Source organism: Carassius auratus, chromosome 34, assembly GCF_003368295.1.
Source record: "Carassius auratus strain Wakin chromosome 34, ASM336829v1, whole genome shotgun sequence".
NCBI lineage: Eukaryota > Metazoa > Chordata > Actinopteri > Cypriniformes > Cyprinidae > Carassius > Carassius auratus.
Genome location: NC_039276.1, coordinates 18478721 through 18496748, shown reverse-complemented (window position 1 = coordinate 18496748; position 18028 = coordinate 18478721). Strand labels below are relative to the sequence as shown.

The following is an 18028-nucleotide window of genomic DNA, read 5'->3' as shown; positions in this document are numbered from 1 at the left end:
GGCTACACACATCCACATATAAACACGCAATTGCAACTTTTACAGAAACCTCAGCAGTTATACTTCCTTTTTCACTCTCAAGAAAAACATTTTTCCAAAATAAATAAAATGTTTTCTTATGTTGCACAAGTTTTAGCTTCAATGAACGTCTTGAGGATTCTAAAGTTTTTCATAAACGCTTGTGCTAATTCACCCTATCTGTTGCACAGAAAACACATTTTACTCCTCGGTCACATAACCATTTGTAAAAACAAACATAAATGAAATCTGTGAAATCCAAACAATGAACTCTAAAGTGTTATATGGGGTGTGCTGCCCCAAAGGCTCCCTTTGAAGGTGCATAACTGCCAACATTTGTTTTTGCAAATGGCTGGAATTGGAATTAATGTCTATACGTATAATACACTCTAGTGTTTATCAGTTCTCTGGTTTGGGTTGTTTTAAATTAAAGAGCCTTGAGAAAAAGACTCACAGTTAAATTAATAAGCATCTTGCTCCCAGTGGACAGCAGCTCTTTAGAAATGCTAACGTATCTATTCCTCTCTCATTATTATTTCCATCACTTACTGCATCATTTATTTATTAGTGTGGCCTCTTACCCCTTCAAGAAGACCTCACTCCCAAGCCAACCCTTCTATTACACAGGGTCCCACAGCTAATGAGGGGCTAGACAGACACAGAGAGAGAAGGGAAGGATTGGAGAGAGGAGATCCCTGGAGAGGAGAACAGGAGCAAAGATGCTCTCTGAATGATAATTGTTGATTAGTGTCTCTTATATCCAAAATGCAAGACAGTGAGACATAAAGTGTTGGGTGTACAGAAACCAAAATGAGACACTTATATAAAGCTCTGTATTTTAATTGTTAAGAGTTAGGCAGTTTTGGTATAGTCTACATTGATGATTTTGTTGTGGTGTTTAGACATTCATGTTAGACTAAAAAATTACTTGCACACAAAAGTCCCACTCAGAAATGCATGAATGTTGCTGCCTCAGTGACACCACACAAACTTTCCAAGTGTAACATTCAACAAAAATAAGTTTGGTTTCACATAATACAACTCTTTCAAACCTTAGTGGAATATGGGTCATTTGCATATGTGTAAAGAGTGACTTTATACATCCACTAAAAATAAAAAAGGGAGAAAAATGAGTTCTTGGTGTGAGAAGTTTTCTTCTTTTTATTCAAGCACAACCTACTCCAACATCCTCATTGTGGCTACAGTTATTAACTCCCATTCCTGCATGTGGACAGTCAAAAATGCTCTTCTCGTTTCCGGTACATCTCAACTCATCCAGCCAAATGCGTCCAATCCCTGCAGCAGATATACAGCAGACCATTCTGAGAGTATCTTGGAAACCATAGCCTGTATTTCCCTGAACCATTAACCAAAAATTCTGAACCATAGATGGATACATCACCTGTACCGGCTGTGAACACATGAGTTGCCCTCTGGAAACCCAACATCTTGCACACCACCAAAGCATCCACGGAGTCAAAGCTGTCATCGCACACTGTTCCCCAGGCATTGTCATAAAACACCTCGACTCTTCCTCGGCTGGAAGTTCCCACTAAACGAACTACAGCTAATGATAAATGTGCATATATGAGACAGATGCTGGACTGCCTCCATTAATCCACATGTTGAAATGCTGCAATAGTATATGTTATTGTGCTTATCTGCAAGTCATAAAAAGGGAGAACTTCTTGGCTGTAGTGCAAGCCAATATACTTGTTTTGTTAGCTACATGCTTAGTTATTGACATGTCATGCTAATGTGGCTGTTATTTTGTTGTTAATTAAATAGAATCTCCAAAAACAAAACGAGAATCTTTGTATTGGAATTACTTGATTGAATAGACATTAACAGAGACACACAGCAGTGCACAGAGATGCATAAGTATTTAAAAAAATTACCAGGGGCACTACTCGCACTAGGGGGTCCTACATCACCCTTCTCTCCCTTAGGACCTGTTTAAGACCATCATACATTTAGATAAAATCAATTTACTCACAAAACAGATTAATAATCACACAGATGCTGTGCATTCAGTGAAATTATATATATGTCCAAAATGTGCCCAAACATACCTTGAGCTCCCATTAGCCCTAGAAGACAGACACAAGGATAAGATGAAATAAATTCAAGAAATATACAGAGTTGGATGTTGATTTCTTGTCAATAATTTTTTAACAAACTCACCCTGATCACCTTTGCTACCCTTTTCTCCATTCGGACCTTGAGGTCCAGGGACTCCTATATACAACATCATACTCAGATGACAGCTGTATGATATAAACTCAATGTTTGGTATCTGTTTTTGTGATTGTTTTTAGATTTACCTGGCAATCCTTGACTTCCATTGACTCCCTGTTGTCCTGGGTTCCCTGAAAACAATTATTTGTACATAACAATTGGCATAATGCCATGAATCACTCTTATGTGCAAGTGTCTTTAGCACTCCTATAGTACCTGGAAGGCCAATGCCAGTGTCTCCCTTTGGTCCAGGTGAGCCTTTTTCTCCAGGTTGACCTTGCAGACCAGGAGGTCCCTCTGGACCAGGAGGACCTAAAAGATTAACCAACTACAGGTTAGGGCACGAATGAATCAGGAATACCCTGATTACCCAGTAAGGGTACCCCATTTTACACCAATGCAAAACAAAGGTAAACTTGTGAAGAAGAACTAATCTCTGTATTTGCTGAAGCTTGCCAGGTTAGTGGCATCAACTCTCTAAAATACAAGTTTTGTAGACACTTGGAAATTTGTATTTATTATCATTGGACAGACTAATTAATTATACTTAAAAATCTGATTACGTCTACACATATGATCTGCTGATTACTTTGTATAGTAGTTTCCGGAGTGAAGCTGCTATACAGTTATACTGTATAAATGAGCTTTTTCCAAAACTGTGTCATCAGCTATTTTAGATAAGCCGAATTATACCATATTTTATGCTAATAGTCATAAGCCTGGCTATATTACTAACCTTAACAGAGAAAGGTTTGTTTGACACAGTGGCAAATGAGGACAAACTGGGTAACGATCTGGGCTTTCTTACCACTAGGACCTGGATGTCCCTGTTCTCCTCGCTCACCCTTGTCACCTGGTTCTCCTTGGGGTCCTGAGTAAGACATGTTTTGAGTGTGTACATCATAAAGATTATGCATGAAATGTTCAGCTACAAGGTATCAACCAGTGTCGAATTTGGAACGCAAGTGTGGCACTTGACAAAGTTTTTATTATTAGTGGTATTTATTAAGGTATGCATTACTGTTAGATTTATTATGGCTAAAAAAATGATTAAAGCAACCAAAATAATGAGGCTTCTTGAGGAGAGGTGGATTAAACATACAGTTTTCCTGGTGGACAATAAAGACACACACAAAGAAATATGGTCTTGTTATTAGAAATCCATAAACATTAGAATTTTTTATTTTTTTTTACTTTCCACAAAATTAACCTTGCAACCACCCACTCCTCTAGATCATTATAATTTATCTTTCAAGAATACCTGGTGGTCCTCTGTTCCCTGGGAATCCTGGGAGACCAACACGTCCAGTTGTACCTTGAAGACCGTCAGCCCCAGGTAAACCTTGTGTAAACGGAGAAAATAAAATTTATCATGAAAGCAATAGTAAAACAAGGATTATCCACAAGACATATTTTTGCATTGTTATGGTATGAATTATTCTGCTGGCCTTGAATCATCATGAACAAGCACCTTTCGTTCCTCTCTCTCCTGTATCCCCCTTCAAGCCTGGAATACCTGGAGACAGAAGTAACAGTCATAGCGAGATATGGATCTATTATACTGTTCCTTAATGTTGTGAGAGTTGTGTGAATGTGTGAAGGTGATTACCAGGTGAACCCGTCATGCCAGCCAGGCCCCTTTCCCCTGCTAGTCCTTGGTCTCCTTTCTGTCCTTTTTCACCTGGAGCTCCAGGCTCACCTACCTGACCTAAAAGAGAGAAATTTAATATTTTAAATTATTTATTTTCCTTGCATGCAGCAAAGCTGTGTAGCAGCATTTCTAACATTTTAACTAATTTGCCAAACCAATACAGTGCATTTAAATAGATGGCAAATTATCACAGAGCACAATACTACACCCATTCGAATTCATAAAGATTTATTAAAAATACACTAACCTGGTGAGCCAGAGTCTCCTTTCTGTCCCAGTATCCCTGGTTTTCCAGGAGGACCTGATGAAGAGCAAAATTTGAGTATACATACTGACATCAAAATGTCAAAAATACTACTGACACAAATCTGTTGAGATAAAGGACATCTTGGAATCTATGACACCACAAATCTAATTGCAGATTTAGGTCAGAGTTTATGTCTGTTTTGACCAGCTGAAATCCCATAGATTGAAAAAGAACAGGGAAAGTGATTGACGCTATTCTGGTCATTGAGCTCTGCTGCTCCTGCTCTTGCTATTTTTCACCCATTTAAACTGGGGACAGGATCTTAGTGATTTGGGATTCCTTGCAGATGTTTGCTTTCCCATTGGAATTAATGAAGTAGTGCAGAGAAAAATTAATAAGGTAATGTTGGACAGCGAAGAGTGCAGTTAAACCTCCCTCCTCTGTCCTCGAAAGACATGTTAGCAATTAGTTTGCCCTTGTGTGACTATGATTGGTGCCATGACCTGGAGGCCTCATGCATACAGGAATTGGACAAATTCATCACGAATAGTTATAATACAGTATAAATATAGCATTCTTCTAATGATACTATTGTTAAATGAGAGCGAGAGAGAGAGAGAAGTTGGGTGTGATTTTCAAAGCATGGGTAGTAGTTACCTTGCAATCCAGGTATGCCAGGTGGACCAGGCGGGCAAACCACAGCTATAAAATATAAACAAAAACAACAAAATAGTGATCTCAATTCTGTGAGACATACCTATGGTGACTCCTGTATAAATGTTTCAATGGGTCATGAAATGGAAAATCCAAAATGACCATTTGCATCTAATTTCTCAGTGATGCCATTTTTAAAATGTTAAATACAACAGTCTAACAACAAGTTTTAATAATAGTTTTAGATCTATATACAGAGATTTTACACATTCTTCCAGACACATAATGTAAAGATCTGAAAATGCATTTCATGACCCCTTTAAGAATTGAAATCATGGCTGATTCTCAAAACAGTACCTGGTCAGTATATCTAGGGTGTGTGTGTACCTGGTATTGCCCATGTTATGGGGACAAGGATAGTTAGCCTGTAAATTTTGACCTTGTGGGGACATTTTATTTTTTTGGTCCCCATGATAAAAACTGTTTATAACAAGTTGTTTGAAAATGTAAAAAATGAAATTATTGTTGTGAGGGGCAGGTTTGGGGGTAGGATTCAGGTAAGGGGACAGAAAATACTGTTTGTACATGTGTATAAAAATCATTAAATCTATGGAATGTCCCCATGAAACATAGAAAATGTGTGTGTGTGTGTGTGTGTGTGTGCGTGTGCGTGTGTACCTCTCTCAGCACTAATGTTGAGCTGGTTTAGTTGAGTTCTTAATTTCTCTAAAGTCCCATCGTTGCCACACAGACCGGAGAGACACTCCTGGTTAACACACAGAACCTTCAGCTCTCTCAAAACATGCCTTTCTCTGCATATATTTGTGTCATGGATGTATGTGTGTGTGTACCTCGTCGAATTTGGAATTGCCCAGTTTGAGTGCCTCAGCAGACTTGCGTTCCTCTGCTTTGGCATCAGCTGATCTACAGTGAGTGTAAACCCAAGCCTCCAGAGTGAAGACTACATACAATAGACATCACAAGCAAAAAGCAGATTTAATCATGGAACAACAGAAATCAACCAGAAACAAAGTGTTAACTTACACAAGGGAACAAAACTGAATGTACAGCAGCTACAAAATTTATTTGGATACATAGGCTAATAGTAATGATGTATACATTTCATTGCATTATATAACAAAATTATGGTGTTTTTGTGATGTTACATAGTTTGTCTTTTATTTATTTATTTATTTTCTTTGCTTGTTTTAGTGCATGTATGAAGTCAGTTTTACTCAAGTTCATAATGTCATATCAGAGGAAGCACAGGTGTAGAAAAGGGATTAAAATCTTGTTATCATTTACCAACCCTCACGTTGTTGCAAACTTGAACTATACTTTTATAATTTAAAATCTAAAACTTGATTGTAAAGTTTGTTCATATTATGATTATTATTTGTAATAAATACAACCTGGTTTGATCATTTGTATTTATTCTACATAAATGTATACCTTGTTAAATGTGACTTTATCTCAAGTACACCTCACCTTTATACAGCAGCACACAATTCAGTCCAATCAGCAGCAGGAAGAGCAGAATGAGAACAGGAATACGGTAACGGTTTTTGGCTGGTTTCTTAGTCTTTAGCTCTATAACAAACATGCAGTACAAACACTTATATTGCAATGGAGAACTCTGACTTAAACTACAAAAAGTGTAACTTTGATGACCAGACTGATATGCTGATAACAGTCAATATTAGGAAATATCAGACTGTGGAATGTCACAACAGATCAGAATGAAAAATTCCAGAAATCTTTGTAATGTTATGTAATGTTTTGTTGTTGTTTTTTTTTTGTCATTTTAAGCAGATATTTGATGCATTCTGTGTTAAGTAATTTTTATACTGGACTTGTGTTTAGACAAAATTTTTTAAAACATTTGAATGTATATAATGTAATTATGTCTTACCAGTGGGCTGGAAGTCAAAGTGGTCGGCCTCATACAGCTTCATGGTGTTGTTATAAAGAGGTTTTGCCTGGCTTAAAACAGAGACGTCCCCATCAGTTGTATCCACATCTGTCTCCATCACACACTCGTCCACACGGACCTGTACATAACCAGGGGGACAGTTTAAAAAACAAAGAAAAGGGGAATAAAAATATGCCGGCTCATCAAAACGCCAGTCATCTGACAAAAGAGACTAGAGGAAATTGTCCCAATGAGATTTCTAAGTAAAAAGGAAGTTAGAGCTCTAGTAGCAGGACTAAACATAAATTGCTCTTAATGGTCATTATAATTGGGGAGCAATCTTCTCTTGAGTCTTTGTATATCTGTTTGGCCAATGTGAAGTGTTGGCTGGTGACCGTCTTTCTCCTATGGAATGAGACCATATTAATCCTGTATTGAATTTATTACAGTTTCTTAATCTTTTATTTTATAAATTGTATGCATTTGTGCTGCAGTTTTGGCTGTATGTATTTGTTTAACTCCAATGTACAGCACTTCGTTCCCCATTGTGGTTTTTAAAAGTGCATTAGAAATAAAATTGAGTTAAGTTGAGAAAGTGGGTTGTGAAAGCTATGTCTATGGTCAGTCAGTACTTATAATCGGATATAGAAACAATTAGATTGTTTATATCTGAAAAGCAGAAGTCTATGGTCTATGGTCATTATAAAAAGCCAATTAAATGTGTGTGTGCACATGAAACGGTTGTACATTTGTGTAATGTTTTTACTATTTGTATTTGCCCTTCCATGAAGAAAGACAAACTGTCACTACTTTAACTGGACAAACTGCGATCAGGCCATCTGTTTAGATGGAAAGCTCATCCCTGACCTCAGATCAGCTCTCTCCGCTCACACTTAACCTGCACTGACAGAATGACCTTGTTTACTGTACTCAGCATGTCTCAGTGTTTTGTTTATTTGTTTGTTTGATGACCACACCACTCAGTTGCTGATGTGTGTTTTAGGGTGATTGATGACCTTGAGTGACCCTGTCAGTATGTATCAGACACAACTGTGTGTGTGAACATAACACCCTCTCTGTCTCTTAATCTCTGTGGCTGTGTCCTCTCCACACAGAGGCTCTTATACTTACTGTAAAATACAGTAAAGAGGTGTAGATTTTATTTGCAGTTTGTGTCTGTGCATTGTGTGTTGAGGTTTTAAAGGAACATCTTGTCCTTATAATCTGTTCAGTCTCAATACAAAAACTATTGACTTCATTCATTTTCATTTAACCTACCACAACACCTTCCTTATTATTATTATTATTATTTTAATTGATATGATATGATAATTGATATGGTTATGGTTCCTAAATGATATTTTCATAGCAATGCAATAGAAGAATGATTTTGGGTTACAAATTAGTGAGCAGTGCTTAAAATATATATTTTTTTCATCGTGTGAAGACCATTTAAAAAATCTAAAGAATAATTTTCTGCTATTTCCTCTATTTCTGCAATGCAGATGGTTCCATGGATGCATGGAACCTTAAACGAACCTTAGAATATAGATTTTTAGAGTGTAAGAGTGAAACAACTTTGTCCTCTGTGTCAATGTTGATTTCTATGTGGAATTTGTCAGTAAAAATAAAGAAACTATACATTATATATAATACAATTATGTATAATAAAATTGTATATTACTATGAAAGCTGAAACCTTTATTTTATTTTTGTGGTTTTAGGGATTTTGAGCAAATTAGCTATTTTAGAAATGACATAAACAATTGTAAAATGAATTAATTAAATGCACAGACCTGTATTTTTAGTAACATGTATAGGCAGAATATTTGTAGAACATTTGGTTCCCAGACCTTTGAAATCTGTAAGAGCATTTATTAAACCTGTGTTATTTTTGTGCCGTGTGATGAATTATTTTTTATTAATTATTAATTATATAAATAATTATTAATTATTATATTTATTATAGAAAGCATCATAGTCACCCCAATAAAGCATGCAATAACCAAATAGAAGCTATGCAGGTGTTATGTCTAAGTATCAGGCATATTTGTTCATCATTTGCATAGGATTTGTCAGTAAATATGCAATTATTGGTTAAATAAACATCACACACCTGGAGAAAAGAATGATTGCCTAGAAGATTAAAATCTCTTACATACTCTTCAACATTCTGCTTTTCAACAGTGTCCTCCACGTCACAGTTTCCTGAGAAACAAAACAAGGTGTGCAAAAGCATGTGTCCGTGTATGGAACATTTAGATCATCACATTCTTTTAGCTGTCACTGCGATTAAGAAAATAAAGAAAAACAAGTCAATTTAATGAGCACAAAACACTGCTGATATAACAAAATCATCCAGGAAGTTTGGTCGTGTGTCTTGGTGGTGAAACAGTTGAATTTCCTTCCTCATTGAGGATCGGAGATGAGAATGAATGGTGAAGCTGTGGGTTATTTTCAATAATGTCTCCTACAAGACCACCAATCTGTACTTCTGCTTTCTGAGTGGAAACCTTTTTCTTAGCGCAGTGTGGTAAACCATTCATACTGTAAGTATGATTCTTTAATACAATTGTTGACATATTTCAGGTTTACTGTAAGTCTTATGTTAGGTCTTATATTAGGATTTAAGTCTTGCAGTTTTCAGTTTTTTTTCAGGTTTATTGTTGAAAGGGATAAAGATGAAAACCAACATTAAAGCAAGTGCACCTAAATGTAAACTCTTAAGCTAAATGAAGGTTAGTTACAGTTTTAGTAATTGTTTTATTTTGCTTTTCATTTTATTATTAATTTATACATTGTTATATTTTATATATATAGTACTTCAATTAACTTAATAATACAAAAAAGTGTTCAAGTCATATATCAGTGTACTGTTTTGATTGTGCATATGGAGCTTACGATTTGGAAGATGTTTGCGCACCCTGTGAAGTCCACTTATCTGGCCGCTATTGGGCAACTGGAATGTGCCCTGACAGAGAGAAAGAGCTTAATACCCTGTTCTGTTTGGCAGGATAATTAGAATGACCTGTTTACTTCACGGACAGCAAAGCAAACATCAGTGGAGAGTGGCTGAAACTCTAAAAATCAAAAGCAAAAAGAATGAGCAAATGAGTGTTTCTCTGTCTCCTTTTGATTTCCCCTTTTAAGTGAAGAGTCAACATGTCTAGCAAACCATTTTGTTCTGTCTCTTCAGATCAAGTTGTTCAGGTGTCAAACCGGTGGTTATGGTGGTAAAAGAGAGCATGAGACATTGTTTTATTGGCTGTGACAGCAGGGAAATGTAGTGTCGCTCCCAGACAGCAACCAGACTTCAATCAAAGCTATAAAACACACCTTACTCTGTCACACACACACACATACATCGCTTTCCAACACACTCTTTGTCTCCGACTTGCCCTCATTCCTAGAACAGTTATTGCATGTGATTTAATGGTTATGGAGGGACTGAAGAAAAGAGAAATTGTAGGATAAGAAATGAATGAATCAAAATAGTGTCCACTTCCTTCTGCTCTAAAATCTTGGCAGCTTCCTGTTGACCAAACTGTTCAGATAAATCAGATCACCTGCTGCAAATTACTTTGCATGTGCTACGTGTGTGCTTTCACAGAGCCGACTGGTGTCTATGTCTTTACATTCTGCTTACTCTGACCTTGTCCTCTGTCAAGATCTCCTGCTGGTCATCTTAAACACAAGGGCACACCAGTAGGGATTAATAATAGAGAGAGAGAGAGAGAGAGAGAGAGAGAGAGTGAAATGCACAGGAACATAGAGGGGAGGAGACTTCAAGGCACTTGTGAAAAAAGTACACTTTAGCATAATATAAAAAAATATATATACAATCAACCAAATAATTTAACTAATTTCTACTTTTTTCAAGATTTCATGAGAAAGTTCAGATGACTATTGAATATACTTTAAATTAATTTGAATATATTTAAAACTGTAAGGCAGCAACTGAAGTTGAAGGTGGGAATTTTTACATATTACAGAAATAATATATTCAAGCTCCCCACACATGTAAAGAAGTTATTATACAAAGGCTAAGACAGACATATCCAACATATTTTCAAACACAAAAGCACATCATGTACATCAATATCATCACTATCATCAATAGGTGTCTAACATTGTATCAATATTTGGTTACTTTCCAGAAAATCTATAAAATGATTGCACATTTTATGGTAGTATTTTAGTTTGCCCTCTATAATGTGGCAAATCTTTCAAACAATGACCAATGGATGGACCTTCTGTGTTCTTCCAGTAAAATGTTACTGAACATCTTTCAAGAACTAGAAACATGTCAATATTTTTAGTGTGATAACCTGATAATGTCAAACTTACAGGAAATAAACCCAAACCACATATTTCAGGAGTCACTGGAATTGCTGTTGTTACATTTCTTAATCACCTAACATTACAATTAAAAAATGCTCCCTTTTGTTTTTGGCATTTAAAATAGATATCTGGGAGGTTTGGGTTAAACTTATTTCACTTTTCAGGAGTGACACAAGTATGCATTACCTAGTTGTGTTGGATCAGTTTAAATCTACTAGTAATTGACCAATTCTGGGCTTTAACACATCTGGCTTCATTCCGAATCTCAAAGGTCATATTGCAAATCTATATTTTTCACAAGGGGCATTAGCATGATAGTTGGTGTTGTTCATGAGAGTTGGTTCTGTACGTGATCTCATGATAATTCATATGTATTTTACGTAAAATGTGGTTCTATAAAATGTACATTTACTTATGTTTTTACAGTCACTAAAATGAAAAATACTGACATATTCTTCACTTACAAAAAGTGTTCCTGTCACTTCATATAACCCAGATTGCAGGTCTGATGGCAGATGGAGTATTCTGACGACAACTTTTCATACATTTTATGGACCTTGACGTTGTTATTTACTTGGCAGTCTACAGTCTCAAGCCTCCAGGTTTTCATCCAAAATATCTTAAATTGTGTTCCTAAAACGATCTGAGCTTTTACAGGTTTGGAACAACATGCGGGTAAGTGATTAATGACACAATTTTTATTTTGGGTGGGAGTAACCCTATAAACAAGACTTTACTTTAAACATTAAAATAAATAAAATTTATGCAATCGTTAAACCTTTACTTGTCATGCAATGCTTACTTTGTTTGCCATGAAAGGCCAAAAAGGCATTTTCTCTGACATGACCGACAATAGAACTATAAAATACACCAAAAACACAACATAATTACGGAATGAAACAATTTTATTTGTGCGCTGTAATCCAAATCTTCAGAATCCATATGAACTGCGAGGAACAGACCCAGATCCAAGCCTTTATTCAGCGATCTTCATCTCCATTCTGAGCAGTGAGTCATGTGACCCCCATGGGCAGGATTTCAAACCAGGCGGCAAGGAACTCGACCGGAAGTTGAAGTCGGGTGGGAGCTGCCATCTTTTAGCCGAACTTCACTTGCGTTAGCATTCCCATTGACTCCCATTAATTTTGTTGCCACTTTGACAGCGAATAACTTTAAATCTGAGGCGTTTAAAGACTCCGTTTGCCCATTATTTATTTCTAAAGATACACGACAATGTATAAAGGGCTCCATTACCTTCTATGTTACATTATGGCCCCGTATAAACAGTTTTTGTAAAAAATAGGCTAACGATTGCGTCATAACCACTCAACTCTCTTTAAGGTAAGTTAAGGTAATTAACTTAATACGGCGTACTGGCGTTACATTTTAAAATACTATACAAAATAATTAATCAGAATACTTACTCCTGCTCACTCACGCCAAAGAACTCCCCGCTCAAGCTCGCCGTCTCTGCAAGATTAACGATGGCAGTTTGCACGCACAGCTACTAGAAGATTTACATCTGTCAGACAGGTTGCTGACGTCGTCAAGCTTCGTTTGAGTCTGCGCGTCAAAAAACGGAAGTGCTAAAAAACGCTAAAAATGGGCTTCACTTGTCTCAGTTGAGTTCCAATGGGGTCGCTGTGTCCATTTCTTTTACTGTCTATGTTTCAAACCATTAACACACTTGGAAAATCAACCCATTGCAACAGTTTAAAAATAGCCCAATTCTGTGGAAAAAATGCAGACTAAGCATACGTAGCTATTTGTACATTTTAAGCGTTGAGTTTTAACATCTAAACTGTACATTTTGGCATCAGTAAAAATGTACAAAAATGGACGTTTTGTGCTTGTTAATGTTACTTATAAACATGAGACCAGGCTTTGCTGTATCATGTTAACTGCACAGTAGCAATTCACAGTAAAGAGACCTGTACAAATGTGCTACAGAACAACGTGATCTCATGAGAATACGTGTGTATTTTTACGTTAAATGTGGTTCTACCAAACGTACATTTACTTACGTACCTCCGTCCTCAGACTGGACACTTCATAACAGAGCACATGTTTTGAAAGTTTGTAGAATATCAAACCCTGTCTCAGTCTTAAGAAAGGATTATCACTTGGCCCAAGGATCTTTTGAAGAGTAAATGATCAGTTGTAGACTGTATGCTAGACTACGGTAGGCTATATTGTAGACAGTGTTGCACAGTAGCTCATGTCTTGTTTTATTGCAAAATTCTGATGTTGATAATTTTTTGAGCCAAAGTAAACATGTAAATGTTGGAATGTCCAAATTCACCAGAAACACCACAATTAGGTGGCAGTAAAGTTATTTTAATATACATAGTTATACATTTTAGTAGTTTAATTTATTGTAAAAATTACATTGTATAAATGTACATATATTATATGAATCATAATTGTTAGGAGTCACTGCTACAGTTTATTGTCAACATTCAAATACATTTCTGCAAATGGGGTTTTCCAAAAACAGAAATAAAAAACTTCACAAGGCTTTGGGTAGCATGTGGTAATTTAAGTCTGAATTTTATGCTGGGTTTGCTGACAGTTACAGTTTCTTCTAAGTTTCTATTTCTTATGAAATCATCTCTATTCTACATGATTCACAGTTTGCCAATTTGCGACAAGTTTGAAGTAGTGAGTTATGCACTGAATATTAAATGGGGGTGAAATGCTATTTCATGCATACTGAGTTTTTTTACACTGTTAAAGAGTTGGATTCCCATGCTAAACATGGACAAAGTTTCAAAAATTAAGTTGTATGTTTGAAGGAGTATTTCTGTTCCAAAAATACTAACAGGACATTGAGTGAAAACGAGCATTTCACCCCCCTTTAAAGTGAATTATAAAGAATGTCAAAATGCTGCTGCTGTGTTGGAGCACGGAGTGTAGAAATGAGGAAAAGCGGAGGCAAAGGAGAATCATTGAAGAGTCTTAAATGATCAACAGTAACTCACATAAAGGAACAGACACATAGCATGGGGTGAGGAGGTATAACACTAGACGCTGGACAAAATAATAATAATAAAAAAATGGGTTTAAATATACAACAAAGAGGAATTAATCAAGAGAATCAATAAGGAACACCTGGAATAAATAGACACGGGAGAAACTAGGAAATGGGGAACACATGGGGAGTAAAACACCAGACAAGGGGAGCCACGGCGGAGCAGAAAGACTAGGGAGCCACGGCGGAGCAGAAGGAGCCGAAAGACTAGGGAGCCACGGCGGAGCAGAAAGACTAGGGAGCCACGGCGCAACACAAAGACTAGGGAGCCATGGCGGAGCACACAGACTAGTGAGCCACGGCGGAGCAGACAGACTAGGGAACCACGGCAGAGCAGAAGGAGCAGGAAGACTAGGGAGCCACGGCAGAGCAGAAAGACTAGGGAGTCACGGCGGAGCAGTAAGACTAGGGAGCCATGGCGGAGCAGAAAGACTAGGGAGCCACGGCGGAGCAGAAGGAGCAGATAGACTAGGGAGCGACGGTGGAGCAGAAAGACTAGGGAGTCAAGGCGGAGCAGAAAGACTAGGGAGCCACGGCGGAGCAGAAAGACTAGGGAGCCACGGCGGAGCAGAAAGACTAGGGAGCCACGGCGGAGCAGAAAGACTAGGGAGCCACGGCGGAGCACACAGACTAGTGAGCCATGGCGGAGCAGACAGACTAGTGAGCCACGGCGGAGCAGAAAGACTAGGGAGCCACGGCGGAGCAGAAAGACTAGGGAACCACGGCGGAGCAGAAGGAGCAGAAAGACTAAGGAGCTGCGGCGGAGCAGACAGACTAGGGAGCCACGGTGGAGCAGAAAGACTAGGGAGTCAAGGCGGAGCAGAAAGACTAGGGAGCCACGGCGGAGCAGAAAGACTAGGGAGCCACGGCGGAGCAGAAAGACTAGGGAGCCACGGCGGAGCAGACAGACTAGTGAGCCACGGCGGAGCAGAAAGACTAGGGAGCCACGGCGGAGCACACAGACTAGTGAGCCATGGCGGAGCAGACAGACTAGTGAGCCACGGCGGAGCAGAAAGACTAGGGAGCCACGGCGGAGCAGAAAGACTAGGGAACCACGGCGGAGCAGAAGGAGCAGAAAGACTAAGGAGCTGCGGCGGAGCAGACAGACTAGGGAGCCACGGCGGAGCAGAAAGACTAGGGAGCCACGGCGGAGCAGAAAGACTAGGGAGCCACGGCGGAGCAGACAGACTAGTGAGCCACGGCGGAGCAGACAGACTAGGGAGCCGCGGCGGAGTAGAAAGACTAGGGAGCTGAGGCGGAGCAGAAAGACTAGGGAGTCGTGGTGGAGCAGAAAGACTAGGGAGCCACGGCGGAGCAGAAGGAGCAGGAAGACTAGGGAGCCACGGCAGAGCAGAAAGACTAGGGAGTCACGGCGGAGCAGTAAGACTAGGGAGCCACGGCGGAGCAGAAAGACTAGGGAGCCACGGCGGAGCAGAAAGACTAGGGAGCCACGGCGGAGCAGAAACACTAGGGAGCCACGGCGGAGCAGACAGACTAGTGAGCCACGGCGGAGCAGAAAGACTAGGGAGCCACGGCGGAGCACACAGACTAGTGAGCCATGGCGGAGCAGACAGACTAGTGAGCCACGGCGGAGCAGAAAGACTAGGGAACCACGGTGGAGCAGAAGGAGCAGAAAGACTAGGGAGCCACGGTGGAGCAGAAAGACTAGGGAACCACGGCGGAGCAGAAGGAGCAGAAAGACTAAGGAGCTGCGGCGGAGCAGACAGACTAGGGAGCCACGGCGGAGCAGAAAGACTAGGGAGCCACGGCGGAGCAGGAAGACTAAGGAGCCACGGCGGAGCAGACAGACTAGTGAGCCACGGCGGAGCAGAAAGACTAGGGAGCCGCGGCGGAGTAGAAAGACTAGGGAGCTGAGGCGGAGCAGAAAGAATAGGGAGTCGTGGCGGAGCAGAAAGACTAGGGAGCAGACAGACTAGGGAGTCACGGCGGAGCAGACAGACTAGGGAGCCACGGCGGAGCAGAAAGACTAGGGAGCCATGGCGGAGCAGACAGACTAGTGAGTCACGGCGGAGAAGACAGACTAGGGAGCCACGGCGGAGCAGAAAGACTAGGGAGCCACGGCGGAGCAGACAGACTAGTGAGCCAAGGCGGAGCAGACAGACTAGGGAGCCGCGGCGGAGTAGAAAGACTAGGGAGCTGAGGCGGAGCAGAAAGACTAGGGAGTCGTGGTGGAGCAGAAAGACTAGGGAGCCACGGCGGAGCAGAAGTAGCAGGAAGACTAGGGAGCCACGGCAGAGCAGAAAGACTAGGGAGTCACGGCGGAGCAGTAAGACTAGGGAGCCACGGCGGAGCAGAAAGACTAGGGAGCCACGGCGGAGCAAAAAGACTAGGGAGCCACGGCGGAGCAGAAACACTAGGGAGCCACGGCGGAGCAGACAGACTAGTGAGCCACGGCGGAGCAGAAAGACTAGGGAGCCACGGTGGAGCACACAGACTAGTGAGCCATGGCGGAGCAGACAGACTAGTGAGCCACGGCGGAGCAGAAAGACTAGGGAACCACGGTGGAGCAGAAGGAGCAGAAAGACTAGGGAGCCACGGTGGAGCAGAAAGACTAGGGAACCACGGCGGAGCAGAAGGAGCAGAAAGACTAAGGAGCTGCGGCGGAGCAGACAGACTAGGGAGCCACGGCGGAGCAGAAAGACAAGGGAGCCACGGCGGAGCAGAAAGACTAAGGAGCCACGGCGGAGCAGACAGACTAGTGAGCCACGGCGGAGCAGAAAGACTAGGGAGCCGCGGCGGAGTAGAAAGACTAGGGAGCTGAGGCGGAGCAGAAAGACTAGGGAGTCGTGGCGGAGCAGAAAGACTAGGGAGCAGACAGACTAGGGAGTCACGGCGGAGCAGACAGACTAGGGAGCCACGGCGTAGCAGAAAGACTAGGGAGCCACGGCGGAGCAGACAGACTAGTGAGTCACGGCGGAGCAGACAGACTAGGGAGCCACGGCGGAGCAGAAAGACTAGGGAGCCACGGCGGAGCAGAAAGACTAGGGAGCCACTGCGGAGCAGAAAGACTAGGGAGCCACAGTGGAGCAGACAGACTAAGGAGCCACGGCGGAGCATAAAGACTAGGGAGCCACAGCGGAGCAGGCAGACTAGGGTTTTTCAATTTATGAGTAAAAAAGATCTGTGGTAAAAATAAATTAGTGATACTTGGAGGTTTTGTTTGACAATGCAAAATAGACAACAATTTCAAGGGAAACCATGGTGAATTAGTCTTCTGGGTTTTGATGTCATGGCTGCAGCACTCTATAGACCTTTTAATAGAGCAATAAGCCCAGAGAAGCCATGGTTTATAGTGCATATTACAACAAAGAGCAAAATATAATTATTGTTCACAATATACAGTAATTGTTTTAGTTTGTGTAGGCTATTTCTGTGTTATGTTACAGACATAAGAAACATAACACAAGAAATAAGAAATGTTTGACTCTTTTTTATAAACTTGCCATATGTACTTGCAGGTTGAGGTAACTGAAGGTTTCCACATGAGACCACACTCACGGCTGGCTGGCTGAATGAATCAATCAATTATTCAATTAATGAACCTCCAATGGTCCATTTGAATCCCACTGATAGTAGGACACACTACTATTTGTTATTTTTAACAAATAATATCTAACACCCCCTCAAATGGTCTATGGGCCCTTCCCCCAAAATGCAACTATCACCTCAAAAAAGGCAGATAGCAACCAAAGGGGAATGTTCCATAGCAACCAAATGCACACTATCTGATAACACTAGGTTTATGGCTCCAAAGGAATGTGGCAAAGCAACTCTTAACTCAAGTCTCTGAAAACTAATAAAACTAAATTTCTCTAATTGATTCTTACATTTAAAAGAATTGCAGTGTTAGGCAAGCTACTTGGAAAATGTAGTGAGCTAAGCTAACAGTTACTCTTCATTAAATGAATTTTCACT

The 18028-nt window shown here is 40.3% G+C and overlaps 2 protein-coding genes across 2 annotated transcripts; both read right to left on the bottom strand.

Annotated features, from left to right (window-relative positions):
- Nucleotides 1-842: 842 nt before the first annotated feature.
- Nucleotides 843-6895, bottom strand: LOC113053426 (macrophage receptor MARCO). The gene is made up of 17 exons (XM_026218443.1): nt 6721-6895; nt 6297-6398; nt 5660-5769; nt 5487-5574; nt 4812-4856; nt 4155-4208; nt 3866-3964; nt 3728-3772; nt 3518-3598; nt 3065-3127; nt 2473-2568; nt 2343-2387; nt 2203-2256; nt 2091-2108; nt 1917-1970; nt 1421-1585; nt 843-1314 (listed from the first exon to the last, which is right to left on the bottom strand). The coding sequence occupies exons 1-17, from the start codon at nt 6836-6838 to the stop codon at nt 1184-1186; spliced, it is 1368 nt and encodes a 455-aa protein (XP_026074228.1). The 5' UTR covers nt 6839-6895; the 3' UTR covers nt 843-1183.
- An 8479-nt stretch (nt 6896-15374) lies between these two features.
- On the bottom strand, nt 15375-17170 carry LOC113053829 (uncharacterized). Its single transcript, XM_026219065.1, has 2 exons — nt 17042-17170; nt 15375-16932 (listed from the first exon to the last, which is right to left on the bottom strand). Exons 1-2 carry the CDS (start codon nt 17168-17170, stop codon nt 15460-15462), a joined length of 1602 nt encoding a protein of 533 aa, XP_026074850.1. The 3' UTR covers nt 15375-15459.
- Between the last annotated feature and the right edge of the window lie 858 nt (nt 17171-18028).

Coding starts and splice junctions, on each gene's coding strand:
- LOC113053829 (XM_026219065.1), bottom strand. CDS start 17,170: ATGCTCCGCCGTGGCTCCTTAGTCTGTCTGCTCCACTGTGGCTCCCTA. Junction 16,933..17,041: donor TGCTCCGCCGTGGCTCCCTA/GTCTGTCTGCTC, acceptor GTGACTCCCTAG/TCTGTCTGCTCCCTAGTCTT.
- LOC113053426 (XM_026218443.1), bottom strand. CDS start 6,838: ATGGAGACAGATGTGGATACAACTGATGGGGACGTCTCTGTTTTAAGC. Junction 5,770..6,296: donor TTGTGTGCTGCTGTATAAAG/GTGAGGTGTACT, acceptor TATTGTATGTAG/TCTTCACTCTGGAGGCTTGG. Junction 2,257..2,342: donor TGGAAGTCAAGGATTGCCAG/GTAAATCTAAAA, acceptor TGTTGTATATAG/GAGTCCCTGGACCTCAAGGT.